The sequence below is a fragment of the Saccopteryx leptura genome, chromosome 6 (assembly GCF_036850995.1).
Source record: "Saccopteryx leptura isolate mSacLep1 chromosome 6, mSacLep1_pri_phased_curated, whole genome shotgun sequence".
Taxonomy (NCBI): Eukaryota; Metazoa; Chordata; class Mammalia; order Chiroptera; family Emballonuridae; genus Saccopteryx; species Saccopteryx leptura.
Window position 1 is genome coordinate 78,554,084 of NC_089508.1, and position 20,398 is coordinate 78,574,481.

Here is a 20,398-nt window from a genome sequence, read left to right on the forward strand (position 1 = left end):
CTTCACTCCTCCCCAGCCCGCTCTGGTCCAGGCCCCAGACTACAGGAAAGATTCGGAGAGCGCGCAGAGGCTGCTGTGGAAACTGGAGAAGTTGAAGCAGGAAACGGGCCTCATCCGGGCCGGTGGAGGTGTGTGGCAGGGCGTGGAGGTGGACCCAGGGCACCCCCTCTGCGGGATGCTGGGAAGGCATGCAGAAGACAAGGGGGCTCAGAACCCCGAGAGCCAGCCAGGTCCGCTCAGCTGTTACTACTCCAGCTCCCCTGAGTAAAACCTCCCTCCTGGCCTTGGCCCCTGGCCCTGCTTCTCCCACAGCCTTTTCTCTGCTTCTGCCAGAGAAAGCCCAGGCAGCCCACAGCCTCAACTGCAAGCAACAGGAGATGGTGGCCAGCGGGCAGCAGCTCCAGCGCAGGGCCCGGGAGTGGGGTGATCCTTACTACCCTGCTGACCCAGCCCTCAGTCCCCATACTTCTCTTTGTTATGAAATATATTACCTTAATTCTGTGAGTTACGTAGAGACACCAAGGCAGGATACAGAAGAAATTTTAGGAGGAGTTTTATTAATAAGCTGGCTATATAGGACCTACATGGGGTATAGATAACCCAAATCGTGCAGCCTCAAATATAGCTCTGAGGCTAGTTATATAGACTTGATCACATACAGGTTGGGGGGAAAGGAGGGGGAAGATGACACATTAGTCAATTATTAACAAGCTTACAACATTTATCTATAGGATCTATTAAAAGGAAAAAACATTCCTACATATCAAAACTTACAAGGTAACACAATAGTGATATATGTCGTTTTACATATCAAAGACATTCCCAAATCTTCTAGGGTCGTTGCCACAACAGTGAAAAGTTTTAGCTTAAAGTCAGGTAATAGCAAATGTTGGAGAGGCTGTGGAGAAAAAGGAACCCTCATACACTGTTGGTGGGAATGTAAAGTAGTACAACCATTATGGAAGAAAGTATGGTGGTTCCTCAAAAAACTGAAAATAGAACTACCTTATGACCCAGCAATCCCTCTACTGGGTATATATCCCAAAAACTCAGAAACATTGATACGTAAAGACACATGCAGCCCCATGTTTATTGCAGCATTGTTCACAGTGGCCAGGACATGGAAACAACCAAAAAGCCCATCAATAGATGACTGGATAAAGAAGATGTGGCACATATACACTATGGAATACTACTCAGCCATAAGAAATGATGACATCGGAACATTTACAGCAAAATGGTGGGATCTTGATAACATGATACGAAGCGAAATAAGTAAATCAGAAAAAAACAGGAACTGTATTATTCCATACGTAGGTGGGACATAATAGTGAAACTAAGAGACATTGATAAGAGTGTGGTGGTTACGGGGGGGAGGGGGGAATGTGAGAGGGAGAGGGGGTGGGGAGGGACACAAAGAAAACAAGATAGGTGACAGAGGACAATCTGACTTTGGGTGGTGGGTATGCAACATAATTGAACGACAAGATAACCTGAACTTGTTATCTTTGAATATATGTATCCTGATTTATTGATGTCACCCCATTAAAAAAATAAAATTATTATTAAAAAAAAAAAAAAAAAAGTTTTAGCTTAGAATAAGGAAATAGGGCCTGACCAGTTGGTGGCGCAGTGGATAGAGCGTCGGACTGGGACGTGGAGGACCGGAGTTCCAGACCCTGAGGTCCTTGCCAGCTTGAGCGTGGGCTCATTGGGTTTGAGCAAGGCTCACCAGCTTGGATCCAAGGTCATTGGCTCGAGCAAGGGGTCTCGGTCTGCTGCAGTACCCCCAGTCAAGGCACATATGAGAAAGCAATCTAAACAACTAAGGAACCGCAAGGAAGAATTGATGTTTCTCATCTCTCTCCCTTCCTGTCTGTCTGTCCCTATCTGTCCCTCTCTCTGACTCTCTCTGTCTCTGCCACACACAAAAAAAGAATAAGGAAATAGGAAATTACCTTTGCTAAAAGTATTGAGGCTAGCTTTAGTTTAAAAAGTTTATACATGTTGGGCGGATAAAATGTATTATGCTCACTTTGTTAAAGATAACACGAGGAAGCCGTCGCCCAGGTGATATTAATGTGTGTTGGGGTGGGCTAAAGGCAGGCGGAATCCTTGTAGCCTGGGGCTTGGTTTTGGGATTAAGCCTTTCCTACCCTTTTTGGTGTAAGGTGGTACAATCCTATCATGCCTCAGAGAAGTGACTTTGTATTAGAGACTTCCCTATTATGTATATTGGATTAAGGGTTTGGATTTCTACACTATAAAATGGGGATGGAACGAGAGTTTGCTCGCTTGGTTCCTGAGGTTAGCATGAGAGAGTGGAGAGAGTAGAGCCAGCAGCTAAAGGAGGCCAGGAGAAGCAGCCAAGATGGCGGAGTGCTGAGTGAGATGCCAGTTTGTGTAGAGTTTGTATCTGGGATAAGGATGCAGATGGGGAACTGAGGAGAAGAAGGCTGGTGAGCTAGAAACCTTTGATTCTAGGAAACTCGGATAAGTCAGTGGCTTTGTGAGCACTGAGTGTGACTGGGTTTTGGAGCCCAGTGTGTATTTTTACTTGCCCGCCGGGTGCAAGGTAGGATTAAAGGCTATGGCCCATCAGTTTTTGGCTCCGCTGTTTCTTTACCGACTGTCCGAATCCAATGCGAACCTGCATGGGCTGGGCTGCTCTGATGCTAGCTCTGGCCGTGGCTTCTGGCTTTACAATACGTATAAAGGATTTCTGACCTGTGGTGGCGCAGTGGATAAAGCGCCAACCTGGAAACACTGAGGTTGCTGGTTCAAAACCCTGGCTTGCCTGGTCAAGGCACATATGGGAGTTGATGCTTCCTGCTCCTTCTCCTTCTCTCTCTCTCCCCCCCTAAAATGAATAAATAAATAAATAAAAATTAAAAAAAAAAAAAAGGATTTCAAAAGGGATGATTATTAGAAAGCATATAAAATGTTCCAGAATGCAGGTTTTTCAAGCAAGGGGAGTGGCCTTGTGATCCCTTTGCCTAGAGGTGTGTGTCACTCTCAGGACTCCAGGAGGGGAGGAAGAGCTGGAATCAGTGTAGGATATGTAAACACCGTCTCCTAAAGGATCGTATTGAAGGGGAAGAGGAAGTTTTCAGATAACCGTTGTCTTCTTTGCTGTCTAGCAAGTGGCCTTAGTCCTTCCAGAGAACTATAGTTAAACTATGATTAGTTACTAACTTTTGCCCCTTTAATCTCTTTCTCCGGGTTGTTGTTTTTTTTCTTTTCAGAAAGGAGAGGTTAGGGGGTCTGACTCTTCCTTTTAAAATACTACTGCTAATTTTTCCAATTCTTTGGCACCTAATCACACCTTTGGCCCCAGTTTTCCTTTAAGAAATCCCTCAAATAACCGTCTGTGTGGTCACCCCATCCGTTCCCCAGCCCTGACCTTCTTTGGCTGAGGAGATTCAGGAACAGAGGCAGCGGGGTGGGGGCACAGGGGGAGAGGGCCTCAGAGAACTCTGTGGGCAGGAGGGAGCACCTGGATGCCTCGCACGCAGCTCGGAAACTGCGGGAGATGCTGCAGGAGTTGCAGGTCTGGGCCCAGAGGCTGCGGCCTGAGATGGATGCCTGAGTGCTCCCAGCGGTGCTGCGGAGGCCCCGCGCAGGTTAGAGGAGCACCAGGAGTGAAAGACGGGTGGCTGAGACCTGGGCTTTCCCTGGCATCTCCCCGTGTCTCTGCCCTTTCCCTTACTGTAATCCCAGCTTTCTCCCGGGTCCTTTCTCTGTCACCTGCCTCTGCTTTTCTCCTCTTCCATCCCACTCCCTCAGCTCTTTCCCCACCTCTCCTTCTTTCCAGTGGGCCTCCGCCAGCCCTGAATGCCTCAGCCTCTGGTATCTGAGTCCAGCCCTGTTACAGGGTGAGCCGGACTCCCGAACAGACAGCGTAAGCTTGGCCCAGAGCACAGAGAGGTGACTGCTTGCAGCTGGGCACCTGTCTACCCCCAACATACAGGCCCTGGCTGGCTTAGAGCAGGAGCTGAGCAGCCTGTAAGGGGCCTGGCAGGAGCACCAGCTTTGAAGCTACAGGTTGGCAGCCGCCATCCTGCCCCTACCCCCTGGGCCTGCACTAACCCCACCACCCCTGGTCAAAGCCAAAGCCAGAGATGCTGCTATGCCAGGGCCTCTTCCTACCACTCACCACCCAGCTTGCCCACAAGCCTTGCCTGCTGTGGACTCATTCTGTTGAACCGGCCCCAGGTCCCTGGTTTCTCCACTGGGCCACCACCGGTTCATGCACCTGCAGTCGCTGGACCCTCTGCTCACTTCCTCTTGCCTTTTTCTTTCTCAACAGTTATTTCTGAGCTCTGTGGAGCAGATGCAATGTTGGCTTGCAGCCAGGAAGTCTGCCCAGCCAGCGAGGGTCTAGGAGTAGGTGCACAGCAAGAGTGAGGAAGGGTTTACAGAGCACCACTGAGGATCAAACCAGCCAGTGCCGCCTGAGCTCCCCGGACCAAGGGGTCTCCCCACCTCAGTCACATCAGTCACCGGGCGGTCACTTGCTCTTCCCTGTGCGCAGTTCAGGCGCACCTGGGCCAGGCCCCGCAGGGAATGTCGTGGGAGCGTAGAGGGCGCGTGTGTGGCCCTGGACCCGTTCTTGCCCTCTTCCCACCACTCTTCTCACCTCTGCCCTCCTCACTTCCTGACACCCAGAGGTTTGCTTTCCCGACCAGTGTCCCAACCGCTGTGTTTGGTGAGCCTGACTCACGGAAACCTCAGAGAACCACTGGGGGCTAGCCCGTCCTGTGCTGAGGTGGCCTGACTGGGAGTGCAGAGGAGGCAGGTGTCCTGTTAGGTGAAGCTCCACCTCCCCTGGAAATGCTGACACTTCAGCCTTACCCCTCAGCACCTTGGCTGGCTGGCAATCGTAGTCTTAATGCCAGATACAGCGCGAGAGGACTGAGGGGGTTGTTTGGGCAGAGCACTCCCCATGACGGCGATGTTTGGTAGGATAGCTCATGGGACGGGGTGGGGCATCCCCGTGGGCAGTATCAGCTTCTCTTCTCCCACCAGGACCCCTTGGCAAATGTGGAGACCCTCCTGTGGAAGCACACGGGTCTGGAGGCACAGGCAGAAAAGACCAACGCACTGGAAGCTGCAGCCCGCAGCCTGCACTGGGCTGGATGCCCCAAGACCCAGCGTGCCCTGGGCGGTGCCAGGCCATGCTCCTCGGGGGCCCCTTGCTCTGGGGCGAGCGGAGTTGTGGGTGGGCTGGCATGGGCATGGGGCATCCAGCTCTTCCCTTCCTGCCCTTCTGTCTCTTGGCCCACACTCACCAGCCTTTCCAAGGGCTGCAGTCAGATGCCAGGGACCCACAACTCCCGGCCCTGCAGTGAGTTGGCCCATTATGGATGTCAAGTAGCACGTGGTCATTTGGCTGAGATCAGGGGAAGTTTTACCAAGAAATATATACTGGGAGGCTGAGAGAGAAACGGCCTGATGGAACGACAGTAGCAGAGCACAGGGGTTAAGCACCAGACCTGCAGAACCAGACACCCTGAGTTCCTTGTCGCCCATTCATAGGGGCACTGGGGCAGATTTCTCATGGAGTCTGGTGTTCACTACAAAGGGCTAACAATACCTGCCTCCGAGGACTGTGTGAGGATAGAAAAGGTGGCCTTGCTGTCTCAGCATGGTACCTGGCACTCAGGCAGGTTGACAGATTTTTTTTTTATGCTCATTTAACTGAAACTGACACAGCTTACAAGACACCAGGTTCCATGTATTTTTTCTCACAGAAGCCCACCTGGTTCAGTTGCCTCATCCAGCTCCTCAGACTTTTAGATCAAGGCAGATTTGAGCCTAAAGCTGGAACCCAGAGTGGCAGGGGGTCTCTATCCTGAGAGAGCCCACCAGAGCCCATAATGTTTGTGATTCCTTATGCTGGAGTCCTGGCAGGGGCACAGTGAGCACCCCCCTCCCTTACAAGAGGACCCCTGCCTGGGAACCCTGAGGGTCTTTGATTAACACAGATGGCAGACGGTTAGCTTGCTGGGCTGTGTCAAGAACCCCTATGCCCAGTCACTTCAGACAGTGCCTGGCAGCCCCAACTGCCCCCAGGACAGTGCCCCCAACCCCGCCCCTCCCAGGCTCTGGCACTGCCGCAGGGTGTTTGTGTCAGAAGCTTCTCTGCGTCTCCGGCCCCCACCCTTTGGCACCCCAGCAGGGAAACAAAGGTAACACACCTGTGTGGAGATTCTGCTGATGTGAGCTGTGGGTGGGAACCCCAGAGTGAGGGGGCGGATTAGAACTTCTTTTCCTAATTTTTATTGATCTAATTTCTATTTTGTACATATGACAATGTATATACTTAATATACCGGTAAGGAAGTTCATACATAAACACATCAATCTATATTTAGATACATGCACACACCACACACGCATACAGATATATTTTGGAGGCGCCTGCTCAAAACATTCATACTAATAGCAGTTCACGATAGAAGCTGTACAGACACTGTGCTAGTCTGCTCAGACTGCCATCACAAAATACCACAGACTGGAGGGCTTAACAACTAAAACTTACTTTCTCACAGTTCTGGAAGCTGAAAGTCCTGGACCAAGATGTTAGCAGGGGTGGTGTCCTTGGCTTACAGATGGCTGTCATCTCTCTCTGTGTTCACACAGTCATCCTTGTATGTGTTTCTGTGTCTTAATCTCTTCTTACACGGACACCTGTCATGTCATATTAGGGCCTGCCCTCATGATCTCATTTTAACTTAATTACCTCTTTACAGGCCCTATCTCCAAATAAAGTCACATTCTCAGGTATTGGGGATTAGGACTTCAACAGAAGTATTTTGGGGGGCAGGGGAACACAATTCAGCTCACAACAGACACTAAGAAAGAGGGGAGTCTGAGCCTGACCAGGCGGTAGTGCAGTGGATAGAGCATCGGACTGGGATGCTGAGGACACAGGTTTGAAACCCTGAAATCACTGGCTTGAGCGTGGGCTCATCCAGCTTGAGTGCAGGTTTAACAGCTTGATTGAGTACAGGGTTCCTGGCTTGAGCGTGGGACCATAGACATGACCTCATAGTCGGGCTTGAGCCCAAATGTCACTGGCTTGAGCCCAAGGTCACTGGCTTGAGCAAGGGGTCACTCACTCTGCTGCAGCCCCCCTGGTCAAGGCACATATGAGAAAGCAATCAATGAACAACTAATGTGCCACAATGAAGAACTGATGCTTCTCATTTCTCTCCCTTCCAGCCTATCTGTCCCTGTTTGTCCCTGTCTGTCTGTCTGCCTCTCTCTTGCTAAAAAAAAAAAAAGAGAGAAAGAAAGAAAGAAAAAGAGAGAGAAAGAAAGAAAGAAAGAAAGAAAGAGAAAGAAAGAAAGAAAGAAAGAAAGAAAGAAAGAAAGAAAGAAAGAAAGAAAGAAAATAGAATGTGTCTCCATTTCAAGGAAAACCCCAGACTCGGGGCACACTGATACCCGAGAAAGGCTGTCCTAGGCTGGCAGGGCACCCATTCACACAGGGATGTGCATGAGCAATCACCCCCCGTCGCAGCTCCGGGTCCCAGTAGACAGACCTGCAAGCACATGAGACCCTCCTTCTGGCAAGACAGAGGCTCTCCTGTAGTGAGCCCATAACTGCCACCGCCAACTGGAGGAGCTCCAGCAGCTACAGACTTTCCTGCAGGATTCCTACAAGGTTCCTGCTGGCCGGGCTGGGGAATGGTTGTGTGGGAAGAAGTTGCCCCCAGAGAGGGCCACTCTTCCTCGGGGCAGCCCAGAAATGAAGGGGAAGTGGAGAGCTCTAGGCAACAGAGCCTGGTCCTCCCTGTGCATCCAGGTGGCACATGGCTAGAGAGAAGAACCTGGTGGCCCTGGAAGAGGGCTGGCAGGACCCAGCCAGGCTGCAGGCGCAGTTGTGGAAGCAATGGAGTCTCCAGGCTGAGCTGGACACAAGTGTGCACCAACAACAAAGGCTGCAGATGGCGACAGGCCCAGGGGCGCAGCTGGGGACCGTGCAACACCTGGCAGGCCAGAGCACGCGGCGACTCCACAGCCCGGCAGTGGCTCTGAACCACAGCCGTGGGTAGCCAATGTTCACTAAGTGCTGTCTGTGAGCAGGCACCATGCTGAGAACCAAAGGGCAGTGAGAAACAGCAGCTTCCCCAGGCACCCTCTCCAAAGAGGGGCTTTTCATCTATGTTAAAGATCATCTTTTGACATAATGGTTTTTAAAACTACCTTAGAAAGGTATTAGAAGACACAGTCAGGACATAGCCAGCAGTCCTGGAGTCAAAGTGTAGCTTCTTTTAAATTTACCTACAGAGTGTAGGCCCTGAACCCAGGTTGGTTCCCTCTGATATAAAGTGCCCTATGAAGTATGTTAAATGTTTTATCTCATTTAAACAAAATAACCATTATTATCTCAATGAAATGGATATGACTAATGAGTTCAGAAAGGTTAAAGAACTTGCCCAAGATCACACAGCCAGCACACAGAGATTGCAAGCGTGGGGCTGGTGGTTGGCGCTGACACAAGTGCCCAGCTCCAGCAGTCCATGTTGTGGCTGTCAGAGGGGCAGAGGCGGTGGGGAGGGGGGCACCTGGCCTCAGAGACCACCCAGGAGCACTTGCAGGAGCCGGGAGATGTCTGAGACGAGCTTCAGGCCAACTGCCAGAGAAAGGCAGCCAACCTAGGGGGCCTGCGAGGTGAGGCCCTGTGGGCTGTGAGCAGGCTGGAGAGGCTCCCGCCTCTCCCTCTCGTGCCCACATCCATCCTGCCCCAGGCCCTGCATCTACGGAGAAGAGTGGAGGAACTGGAGAGCTGGCTGGAGCCTGTGGAGGTCGAGCTGAGAGCCCCCATAGGGGGACAGGACCAGGGTGGCCCGGGGGAGATCCTGGGGGCTCAAGGAGAACTGGAGGCCACAGTAGCCAGGCAGGCCAGCCAGGCCAGGCCTTTATGTGGGAAGGCCGCTGCCTTGCCCAGGGTAGGAAAGCGCAAGCCCACTTGAAAGGCAGCTGCTTCCACTGCCTTTAGGGAGGAGCACAGACGAGGGAGCAATGTTTGGCCCTAACACTGATGACCATGATGCCCAGCTCCTTGGCCCCACTGCCTGCCTACTGCTGCAGATGCAAGAGCCTGCGGGAGCCCCCGAGGCAGCGCAGGACAGCCCTGAGGCCCCGAGCCTCCTCTTGCTGTTCTTCAGGGATGCTGATGAGGAGATGACCTGGGTGCTGGAGAGGCTGGCCCTTGTGTCTACCCGGGACTACAGCTGGAGCCTGAGCACCCCACAGCGCCTGCAGGAGCAGCACCACGTGTGGGCCCACGCCTCCAGTCCACCGAGGAAATGGAGCTGTGGCCAACTGAGCGCTCACCCTCCAGGGCGCTCTGGAGCACCTTGATTCTTTGTTAATCACAAGGACAGGGAATTTGTTGGGGGCAAGTCCGTGGGGTCCCAGGAGGCTTCTGGCATCACCCTGGGGTCTCCAGCGTAGTTGCCAATAGCATCCCCGCTCCGTCTTCCCCGACTCCACAGAACCTGGCGAGTGGGATGAGCAGCAACAAGGCTCTGATCCAGGGAGTGGTGGGCACAGGGCATAAGCTGCGGCAGGCTGGCAGGTTGCTCTGCTGCCCGGGACGTGGCTGCACAGGTGCAGCTGCTGGAGAACGCCGTGGGCTGGCCTCGCAGAGGCAGCAGCTGCGGGGAGCTCAGGAAACCCAGCAGCTCCCGACAGAGGTGAGGGGTGAGGTGGGGAGGCATAGAGAGGGCTGGAGTGGGCTTGAGAAAACCCGGAGGTGAGGGGTGAGGCGGGGAGGCGTAGAGAGGGCTGGGGTGGGCGTGAGAAAACCCGGAGGTGAGGGGTGAGGTGGTGAGGCGTAGAGAGGGCTGGAGTGGGCGTGAGAAAACCCAGAGGTGAGGGGTGAGGTGGGGAGGCGTAGAGAGGGCTGGAGTGGGCGTGAGAAAACCCGGAGGTGAGGGGTGAGGTGGGGAGGCGTAGAGAGGGCTGGAGTGGGCGTGAGAAAACCCAGAGGTGAGGGGTGAGGCGGGGAGGCGTAGAGAGGGCTGGGGTGGGCGTGAGAAAACCCGGAGGTGAGGGGTGAGGCGGGGAGGCGTAGAGAGGGCTGGGGTGGGCGTGAGAAAACCCGGAGGTGAGGGGTGAGGCGGGGAGGCGTAGAGAGGGCTGGGGTGGGCGTGAGAAAACCCGGAGGTGAGGGGTGAGGTGGGGAGGCGTAGAGAGGGCTGGGGTGGGCGTGAGAAAACCCGGAGGTGAGGGGTGAGGCGGGGAGGCGTAGAGAGGGCTGGGGTGGGCGTGAGAAAACCCAGAGGTGAGGGGTGAGGTGGGGAGGCGTAGAGAGGGCTGGGGTGGGCGTGAGAAAACCCGGAGGTGAGGGGTGAGGCGGGGAGGCGTAGAGAGGGCTGGGGTGGGCGTGAGAAAACCCAGAGGTGAGGGGTGAGGCGGGGAGGCGTAGAGAGGGCTGGAGTGGTCGAGAGAAAACCCGGAGAGGACGCAGCCCCGGAGGGTGACCCCATGTGAGTCTCCCAGCTCTGTGCATCTTTGTCACCTTCCCCGGGTGCTATCCTGCGCTCAGGCTCCCTTCTGCATATTTCCCGCTGCATAATTCCCCTGGGTTGGGTTCGGGTTTGCTATTTCTTCTAAACCAGTGGTTTTCAATCCATGATTCTCTCAGAAATGTTGATACTTATGCTCCATTCCAGACCAAACTAGGATCTTTCCAGGGTGAGAGCCAGGAATAGGGCATTTTTAAAGCCCTTAGTTGATTTGAGGGTGTGGCCCGACTAAGAACCACTGTTCTCAATCCCAAAGCATGAACCCTAAGTGGGGAGCCTTGGAGTGTGGCAGGAAAATGCCATCCATACGGAGGAGAATAGATATCCATACAACTTAACAGAGGAAGAGGAATTTATTAGTAGCTGGTGGAGCACATGAGACTAGTAGCACCAAAGCAGGAGCTCCCTGAAGTTAGATTTCTTACATCGCATATACCTTTTACAGGGTCCATGCAAGGAGCACGTGATTCCTTTGCCTCAGGTCCTACGTGCACCTCATGACTTAAGGTGGAGTGGGGGAGTTTCGGCAGGGCAGCAAGGGGGAAGGGGTTTCCGGGCCTCTGGTCCTATTTATTTACAGATCCTGTTATTCGTGTGTTTTAAGAGTCTCCAGGAGGCCCTGGCCGGTTGGTTCAGCGGTAGAGCGTTGGCCTGGCGTGCAGGAGTCCCGGGTTCAATTCCCAGCCAGGGCACACAGGAGAAGTGCCCATCTGCTTCTCCACCCTTCCCCCTCTCCTTCCTCTCTGTCTCTCTCTTCCCCTCCTGCAGCTGAGGCTCCATTGGAGCAAAGATGGCCCGGGCACTGGGGATGGCTCTGTGGCCTCTGCCTCAGGCGCTAGAATGGCTCTGGATGCAACAGAGCGACACCCCAAAGGGGCAGAATATCGTCCCCTGGTGTGCATGCCGGGTGGATCCCGGTCGTGCGCATGCGGGAGTCTGTCTGCCTCCCCGTTTCCAGCTTCAGAAAAATGAAAAAAAAAAAAGAGTCTCCAGGAGATCAGTTAGAGAACTATAGGATGTGGATAATCTTAACTGGCTGAGTCAGTCATTCCTGCAGACTCTTTCTCTTGCATTCTTCTGGTTTCTCCCCTCTCAGAAGGGCATTGCCCTGGAAAAACTGTCCTGTTCTGCGTCACCCCAACTCCTGGCGGCAGAATCCTGGCTGGCTGAATGGAACTATATCCTGGACATTGAGGACATGGGCCAGAGTGCTGAGACCACGTAGGTCTTTCTATGTGGCAGCTGGAGGCCAGCAGGAGAGACCTGGAGGGGTTCGGCACGTGCATCGAGAGACTTCGGCAGCCATCAGCCATCGGGAAGGCAGGCAGAACCCAGAAAGGTGGGTGGGAGCCAGGCCCGTCTGGGGAAGAGCAGGGAGGGGCACCCCCTGCAGAGGCACACAAGGCTGGTCCGGGGTGGACAGAAAGGGCTTTGGTGGAACTCTCCTTCGTGCCACAGCCCCAAGCTGCTGGCCCGGTGCAGGTCGTGAGGAAGGTGCATTTGGGGCTATTGCAGAGAGTGGATGGCAGGGGCAAGGCCTGCAGGAAGAGCTGCAGCTCTACCAACTGGAGCGTGAGGCCCTGCTCCTCGATGCCTGGTTGGTCGGCAAGGTGGCCACTGCTGAGTCTCAGGACTCTGGACAAGACCTGGAGGCCATCATGGTGATCCACTCCTGAGTGGACCTGCCAGAAATGAATTGAGGCTGAGCTAGGCAAAGGTGTGTGTCCGGGGAAGAAGGGGTGAGCAGAAAAGGATTGGGGGTCTCTGGGCTCTGGGAGACCCTTTGGATCTAGAGCAGGGGGTGAGGGGCATTGGGACTGTCAGATACTGTCAAGCCCTTTTGAGCTTCCAGAGCTGCCGGACAGTTTGATGCTTTTCAGAAAGGAAGTCAGAGTGTGGGGCAGGCCAACGTGCCTCCCTAAGAGAGCCGGCAGGCGACCGGGAGTGGGCAGCGCCCAGGTGCCATCCCCAGATTCAAGTGCAGAGGAGTCGCATCAAAGCCACTTGGGAGAGGCTAGCCAGGGCATAAAAGCCAGCGTGCAGGTAGCTGCCACAGGCCAGGAGTCACCAAGGGGCGGGGCCATCTGTGCTTTCTGTGGGGGCCAGGGACAGGCAGACCCACCAGGTGTGTGTGTGTGGGGGGGGGAGGGGGTATTCTCTGTCTCTCGGTCTCTGTATCTCTCTCGCTCTTTCTCTCTCTCCTCTCTCTCTCTGTCTGCCTGCCTCTAGCTCCCAGCACCAAGCAGACTGTGAGTCTCGAAGTCTTCCACCTCCTGCCTTCTCCACCTGTGTGTTTCCTCCTAGTGCAGCTCACACCCCCAAGGAGAAACAGACAGCACGTCTGGCCAACTGCTAGCCCCACCACGCCCCTTAACCACAGGCTTCAGTTTTATTTACATGTATGTCTTGTTGCTCTCTTCTCTTTAACTAACCACACTTACTGGGCACGAGTTCACTGTCACGCGGCAGATGTTCCTTCGTTCATTCACTCTTCTCAGCTCAGTGCTCCGGGTGGATTTGTTTGCCAGGTGTTCCCTCACAAGCTTAGCTCTCAGCACAGCTGGTGGTTTCTATAGCAGCCCAGCTCCTTGAGCCGCCAGCAGACCCCACAGCCCAGAGATGCCGTCTCCGAGGGTCTAAGCTGGAGCAGCCTCCTGAGCTGACCTTCTCCTCTTGGCCCTATGGATGCCCCCAAACCAACCTCCTCCTCACATGGACCCATCCCTGCCCGCTCCAGAGCCTCCATCTCAGCCTCTCTCCTGACTTGTGCCCTGAAGACCCTCTCCCCACAGAAGTCCCCTGAGGCCCAACCACATTACCAGTAAGATCACACATTCACTGAGCAGCTGCCACATCTAGGACATTTTCTGGGCATGGTGGTCATGAACAAGTTGCATGACTCCAGGGAGGAAGGACACTGGGAATAAGCTGAGCCCAGAGCAGGCCCTCCCTCCTCTCCCAGAGCGTGGCTGCAGCCCGTGAGGTGTATAGCTTTGAGCCGTCAGTGGCTGAGCCCCGGGGCTAGATGCAGGAGAGGCCACCCTGATGGCAAGAGACGCCTGTGACCACAGGCTGTCATCGGTGCAGTCCCTGCAGCAGCAGCACAGGCACCTGGAGGTAAGTGGGCTTCCTGTCTGAGCCACTCCCTGAAGGTGGTGGATAAGGGGTACCCAGAGGTGAGAGGCAAGGACCCTCCTGGCCCAGGGGCTGCTCTTCCAGGCTGTGGAGCAGAGCAGAGATGGCCTGGGAGAGTGGGAAGCAGAGCAGGACTCCTCAGAGAGAACTGGACGCTCCCCGAACAAGGATCATGTGGCAGGGTGGCTACCAAGTGAGGTCTGCTCATACGTTCTGGCTGCAGAGGGAATTGGCAGCTATGGAGAGAAGGTGGCAGAGGTGCCGATGGAGTCCTGCTGATTAGGCCTGCTGCAACCTGCGGCTCAGGGAAGCCTGGTCCAGCAGCTGGCCGAGGCGCAGGAGGCCTGGGCCACCCTAGATACGAAGGCCCAAAAGCAGAACCAGCAGCGGGAGCAGGCTTCCCAGGGACGCACCTTCCTCGGACGCTGTCGGGAACTGCTGTAGGTGGCATCCTGCCCCAGCTGTTGGTTCCGCTCTGCCCTGCAGTGTGGGGGGTCACTTCAGCTCTTCGGGGAACTGGACTCTACCTTCTTCTGCATAGCTCCTGCCCTGCCTGTCCCCCCCCCCCCCCAACTCCCGGCTGCCCCTGCATGCACACAGAGCCTGGGCTTGGCAGAAGCAGGCGCTGCTCTCCACAGAGGAGCTGGCTGTGGATGTATGTGGCTGGGGCCCAGCGGCTCCTGGAGCAGCATGAGGAACTGAGGCGAGAAATCAGGGAGCACTGCCTTCACACCCAGGATGCACAGCAGGAGGGGCAGCAGCTGTAGACAATGTCCACTTCATGTCCCTGGAAGTACAAACACAGTGGTGGGCCTGGAGTTAAGCTGGGCAGAGCCTGATTACCGAAGGCCTCAGAACCCCTCGTGGGGAGAGGAAGGCCAGGCTAGGGGTGGAGAGAGAGGGATGGAAAAGGGAGGATCCGGGCCTCTCAGCCTCCCCCCCCACTTCTGCTGGCACTCCAGTCCTGCCCTACCTGGGTGGCTCTGCTCAACAGCCCACCCGAAGCACCCCTACCCTTCAGGTGACAGTGTCTGCAGGAGCTGGAAGGGCAGCTGCAGAACCTTGAGGAGGCCTGGGCCCTGCATGGGAACATTGACAAGCATGCTGGGGCCTGCAGAAACTGCAGCAGGGGATGAAGCAGGCTGAGGCCTGGCTGGCTGTCTGGGAGGGCCTCCCACTGGACTCCAGCTGCAGGGTGAGCCAAGGCTCTGCCCTCTTGCCTGCTGTGCTAACAGCTACGGTCCAGGGCAGCTCCCACTGCTTCTCTCGCTGGCCACCCAGGCCAGCTGCAGAGGGAAGGGAGCAAGCTCTGGCATCCCCAGGGGGCTGGCCCTCACCGGCTTTCTCCTCCCCGGGGGCTGGCCCTCACCGGCTTTCTCCTCCCCGGGGGCTGGCCCTCACCGGCTTTCTCCTCCCCGGGGGCTGGCCCTCACCGGCTTTCTCCTCCCCGGGGGCTGGCCCTCACCGGCTTTCTCCTCCCCGGGGGCTGGCCCTCACCGGCTTTCTCCTCCCCGGGGGCTGGCCCTCACCGGCTTTCTCCTCCCCGGGGGCTGGCCCTCACCGGCTTTCTCCTCCCCGGGGGCTGACCCTCCCCCTGGCTTTCTCCTCCCCGGGGGCTGACCCTCCCCCTGGCTTTCTCCTCCCCGGGGGCTGGCCCTCACCGGCTTTCTCCTCCCCGGGGGCTGACCCTCCCCCTGGCTTTCTCCTCCCCGGGGGCTGACCCTCCCCCTGGCTTTCTCCTCCCCGGGGGCTGGCCCTCACCGGCTTTCTCCTCCCCGGGGGCTGACCCTCCCCCTGGCTTTCTCCTCCCCGGGGGCTGGCCCTCACCCGGCTTTCTCCTCCCCGGGGGCTGGCCCTCACCGGCTTTCTCCTCCCCGGGGGCTGGCCCTCACCGGCTTTCTCCTCCCCGGGGGCTGGCCCTCACCCGGCTTTCTCCTCCCCAGGGGCTGGCCCTCACCGGCTTTCTCCTCCCCGGGGGCTGGCCCTCACCGGCTTTCTCCTCCCCACACTCGGTATTGGATGTAGAGCTGTTGCTCCACAGACATCAGGACTTAGAAAAGCTGTTGGTGGCCCAGGAGGATAAGTTTGTCCAACTACAGAGGAAGGCAGGGGTGAGTGAGGCTGAGGCAGGGGAAGCCCAGGAGATGGGGCCTGAGGGCCGGTGGTGGGAGCAGTCCCTGTCTCAGCCTGAAAGTCGGGGTCTCCCCAGGGCACCGAGACTACCTCTGACCCTTGAGGAAACCCCATTCTTGCCCTTGACAGCTTCAGAGTGTGTGCACCCATGTCCCGGCCGGCTGGATGCCATGGTGGGCTGGGCTGAGAGAAAAGACTTGATCTGAAGAGACACAGGCTCCCTCTGGGAGGGAGGGGTGTGGGAAGGAGAGGGTGAGCTCGGAGCCCCCATGTCCCAGCCAGGCTTCCTTACTGCCCTCTCCCAGTGGGAACAGAAGCTACTGCAACAGGTGAAGGGGCTAAAACCCAGAAGAGTTGGCAGTGGGCTAACCTCCCTCCAGGACAGGCCCTTAGAAGCTGGTGGCCAAGAGCACATCTGGCTAAGACAAGGGACTTGCAGCCAGGCGTCACTGCCAGGCAGTGTATCCCTTCTCTGGAGCAGGCAGCAGGGCAGCAGCACCTCAGTGGGGCTGTGGGGGGCAGGGCCATACCCTGAAACTAGCCCTGAGGCCCAGGGGCCAGGGGTTATCAACAATGAGGAGGTAGGGGAGGAGTGCGTAACTAGCCCCCTCCTCCTCTGTGCAGGTCCTGATGTTTTCCTGGGCCCCATGTTGCGTTCTCAGGATGTGAAGGGTGCCCCCACCATGGAGGGGTCTTTGGAGCTTAAGCAGCAGCTCTGGCCTGGGTGGCAGCAGGTCAATGCCAGGGGGCGCCTGCTCTGGGCAGCTCCCCTCCACAGAACCTCTAGAGGGGCTTGGGGTGTCCAAGGGGGGGCATCAGGGCCTGGTCCCTTGGCATTGTGGATTCTGGTGAACTCCCCTGGCCCTCCATTCTTAGTATAGTTTCTTCATAGGGTCTCTTCCCAGCTTTTGCACCAACCCAAGTAGAGTAGAGAATGGGGCTCTTCCTCCTCTTCTGGCTTCATTATAAATTGCTCCCTGGTTTCCCGAGGAACCTTGGTCCTGGTGCAGCTGGTCCAACCTCACTGCCTTCCCTCCACAGCCCAGCTGGGACGGCTATAGTGGGATCTTGGTCAGGGGCAGCCTATTCCATTGGGGAAGGATGGCAACAGAGGTACTGGGCAGTGGGGATTGGAGGACACAGAGGACAGAGGACCACTGGGAAAAGCTGATGACCTTCGGAATGTGGCTTCCACAGGCTCCCTTGACCTGGTGGGAGCCCAGTTTGAGAGGCCAAGGCACTGCCATAACAGGATACTACTTCCTCCTTAAGGTGAGGGCTGCAGGGGAGACACTGGCCCTGGGACCCACTGACCAGCAGGTAGAACCTCCCAAGAGCAGCCACGAGCTTGGGGTCAGGGGTCCTTGCACAGGAGACAGAGTTTGATCTATGGCTGTCTGGGTGGCAGGCCAAGCAGCAGAGCAGAGATCCTGTTTGCAACACCATCTAAAGGGCCCTGCATCAAGCCCTGAGCAGCGCAGCAGGTAGGCTCTAAGGAGACCTGGGGAAGGAGGAGGCAGGAGCAGTGACTCCCTGGGCCTCAAGCTGATGGTTTTATTCATCCTCGGAGGTTTCACACGTAGTCTCTATACAGCCTTCAAGGTAAATGGGACTTTGTCTTTTTGCAAAGAATTTAAGGCCCAGCCAGAGAGAGTTAGCAACTTGCCAAAGATCACAGAGCTGATTAGCAGAGGTGAGGGCAAGGCCTCTTCGTCTTATCTGCCTCCTTTGGAGTCTGCTACTCTGACTCCTGAGCCCAGCCAGGATCCTTGTGGGCTTTTCCAGGTTCTGCTCTGTCCAATCCTGGTCATCTCCACTCTTCTAGTCCTTACATACCCTGCAGGTACCTTCCCTGGGGTGTTGTGTAGACAGTGGCCAAGGCCAGCTCTACTAATAGGAGGACAAATAGAAAGCACGCCCTTGGGCCCTCTGCAGAGGGAGTGTTCCGGGCACGTTCTGGTGCCGCTGGGGCTCTCCCAGGGGCCCCTTCCTGCTCCTCCCAGGCTTTGGGTTCCTGGCTCTGTTCTTCACACGGTCTTTGTTCCCCCGGGATCTCCCTGGGCCTGTAATTCCAGAATCCCAAAGGAATCTCAAGTTTCTTCACTATCTCCTTCAGGCTGAGCCTTTCTTAGGCTGCCAGCATTTCGCCTTCCTGGAGGTGGGAGGCACTGGGGGTGCTTGGCCTGCACAGTGCGCCCCCCCCCCCCCACGAGGCTTGATACGCAGGGAATTTCTAGAAGCAGGAATGCCTTAGTCTGTTCGGGCTGCTGTAACAAAAACACCCGCAGACTGGATAGGTTATACCCAACAGATTTATTTCTCATAGTTCTGGAGGCTGGAAAGTCCAAGGTCAAGGTGCTGGCAAACTGGGTGTCTGGTGAAGGCCGTCTTCCAGTTGCAGGTGGTGCCTCTGTACTGAGCCTTCCCAGGCAGAGGAGGGAGGGTGCTCCCGGGGTCTCTCTTCTAAGGCCTCTAGTCTCATGACCTAGTCACCTCCCAAAGCCCCTCCCTCTTCCTACTAGTATCACCTTGGGGTTAGGATTCTAACATATGAATTTCGGTGGGGGAAATGGTGGGGGAGATACATTTAGACTACAGCCAAGAGGTGGGAGCCTGCAGGGACTCTGCCTGAGCATCTAACCTGGGGCTGACCAGTGTTCTTCCCTTGCTCTGCAGCCAAGTCTAAGCCCAGAGCTCAGAGCCAGGCCTCTGGACTTCCTGGCTGAGTGTGCCACTGAGGAGGTGCCCAGCATGGCCACTCCACTCAGGCAGGGCACCCAGGTGTGTGGGTGGGCATCCTGAGCCTCCATGACCAGCCCAGCTGCTGCCCTCTTAGGCCAAGGTCCTGACACTCAGACCTACACTGCTAGTGAATGCAATAAATCCCAGTTTGAGGTCCTGGACCACCTATGAGAAACAGAAAGCCCTAGCACCTACTGTGTCTGGTGCAAACCCCTGCTCACTCTCAGCAGCGACAGAAGAATCAGGGTCACGAGTCTCCCTTTCCCCAGATTCCACGGCTGCCCCCCACCCTCCTTGCTGAGGGAGATGCACATGTGCGCCGATGGCCACCCACGGCGCCTGGAACTGCTGCAGACACTGGCCCTGCAGAGGAAACTGCACAGTGTTCCTACCACCTTTCCTGCTCAGGCCAGACCCAAGCTGAGTGGCCCCTGGGTTATCTTCGCACATACTAGAGAGCTCGCCTGGCTCTATCCACCTGGGACCACACCCCCCTTGTTCCTTGTTCTCCTCTTCTCCAAGACAGCACTGTCCGCAGGACAGCCAGACCCCTCCCACACCCTTAACCTCTCCCTGCTCTCTACTTCCCTCCTCTCCTGCTTCAGCCTTGCTCCAAGGGAGAAGGGGGACCTTCTGTCCTAGAGAGACCAGGAGTCAGGATGTCACCCAAACACATGCCCATAGACCCCAAGACCCCCACACAAAGTCACACACAGAGACAAACCCAGAGAGTTAGACAGACACGGCCTCATGTCAGAGGAGCACTCGCATCATAACGAGCGGCAGCCGTAACTGTGGCCCCTGGTAAAGGATCCACTCACACTCCTACAGGGTACAGGTTCTAATTTATGATTCAGGTGCTGTTTTGCTGAGTGAATGGACTTGTCCTGGACACAGTGGCATCTAAGGCTAGCAAGACAGCCATTTCTTCTACTCTGTGGCTCTAGCCACATGCCCAGGGCAGGGACTGAGTCGCTGGGCCAGGGCAGACATGCAGTGAGACCCAGTAATCTCCCATCCAGCTCACACACCAGGGTCACTCCTGCAGCTGCCTGCTGGCTCCCAGGATCCACGTTCCTCATCAACATTAGGAGGAGGTAGGGTATTGACAGGGAAGCCAGTAGCCTGGGGCACAAGTATGGGGAGAAGAATATGGGGTCCCTAGGCCCTGAATTCACTCTGCTTCCCAGTTCTCTCCATAGGTCTGGACCCTGAAGCGAACCCTGATGTACCACCAAAGCTCAGGGTTACAAGTGAGAACACCCCCTTGGGGACCAGAATAATACTCAGTTACCTGGGCCCTACTGACTGCAGGAAAAAAGATTACTTGTTAAGAGACAGAACCGCCACCCCACCCCCAGGCCACAGCCCAGGGAGGCTATGCTGCCAGTCTCTTTCCCAGGCCACAGCCCGGGGAGGCTACCCGCTAGTCTCTCTCCCAGGCCACAGCCCGGGGAGGCTATGCCGCCAGTCTCTCTCCCAGGCCACAGCCCGGGGAGGCTATGCCACTAGTCTCTCTCCCAGGCCACAGCCTGGGGAGGCTACCCGCTAGTCCCTCCCCCAGGCCACAGCCCGGGGAGGCTACCCGCTAGTCCCTCCCCCAGGCCACAGCCCAGGGAGGCTACCCGCTAGTCCCTCCCCCAGGCCACAGCCCGGGGAGGCTACTCGCTAGTCCCTCCCCCAGGCCACAGCTCGGGGAGGTTATGCCACTAGTCTCTCTCCCAGGCCACAGCCTGGGGAGGCTACCCGCTAGTCCCTCCCCCAGGCCACAGCCCGGGGAGGCTACCCGCTAGTCCCTCCCCCAGGCCACAGCCCGGGGAGGCTACCCGCTAGTCCCTCCCCCAG

The 20,398-nt window shown here is 56.3% G+C and overlaps 1 protein-coding gene across 1 annotated transcript in view; it reads left to right on the forward strand.

The window, feature by feature from the left end:
• SPTBN5 (spectrin beta, non-erythrocytic 5) overlaps positions 1–19,922 on the forward strand; it is a 64,300-nt gene extending 44,378 nt beyond the window's left edge. The window contains 41 exon segments of the mRNA XM_066341681.1: positions 17–230; positions 313–418; positions 2,172–2,174; positions 3,487–3,583; positions 3,815–4,056; positions 4,297–4,346; positions 4,349–4,386; positions 5,029–5,167; positions 7,604–7,700; positions 7,813–7,964; positions 8,547–8,698; positions 8,759–8,959; positions 9,102–9,287; positions 9,509–9,595; positions 9,597–9,648; positions 9,651–9,707; positions 11,683–11,777; positions 11,780–11,880; positions 11,998–12,071; positions 12,074–12,219; positions 12,409–12,454; positions 12,457–12,580; positions 13,484–13,575; positions 13,578–13,660; positions 13,902–13,923; positions 13,926–14,118; positions 14,279–14,333; positions 14,335–14,437; positions 14,440–14,482; positions 14,700–14,770; positions 14,773–14,874; positions 15,686–15,789; positions 16,117–16,201; positions 16,204–16,314; positions 16,436–16,545; positions 16,912–17,062; positions 17,065–17,083; positions 17,220–17,276; positions 18,454–18,579; positions 18,823–18,905; positions 18,908–19,922. Coding sequence (XP_066197778.1) covers positions 17–230; positions 313–418; positions 2,172–2,174; positions 3,487–3,583; positions 3,815–4,056; positions 4,297–4,346; positions 4,349–4,386; positions 5,029–5,167; positions 7,604–7,700; positions 7,813–7,964; positions 8,547–8,698; positions 8,759–8,959; positions 9,102–9,287; positions 9,509–9,595; positions 9,597–9,648; positions 9,651–9,707; positions 11,683–11,777; positions 11,780–11,880; positions 11,998–12,071; positions 12,074–12,219; positions 12,409–12,454; positions 12,457–12,580; positions 13,484–13,575; positions 13,578–13,660; positions 13,902–13,923; positions 13,926–14,118; positions 14,279–14,333; positions 14,335–14,437; positions 14,440–14,482; positions 14,700–14,770; positions 14,773–14,874; positions 15,686–15,789; positions 16,117–16,201; positions 16,204–16,314; positions 16,436–16,545; positions 16,912–17,062; positions 17,065–17,083; positions 17,220–17,276; positions 18,454–18,579; positions 18,823–18,905; positions 18,908–19,008 — 4,170 coding nt within the window. The 3' untranslated portion in view covers positions 19,009–19,922.
• Positions 19,923–20,398: the final 476 nt, after the last annotated feature.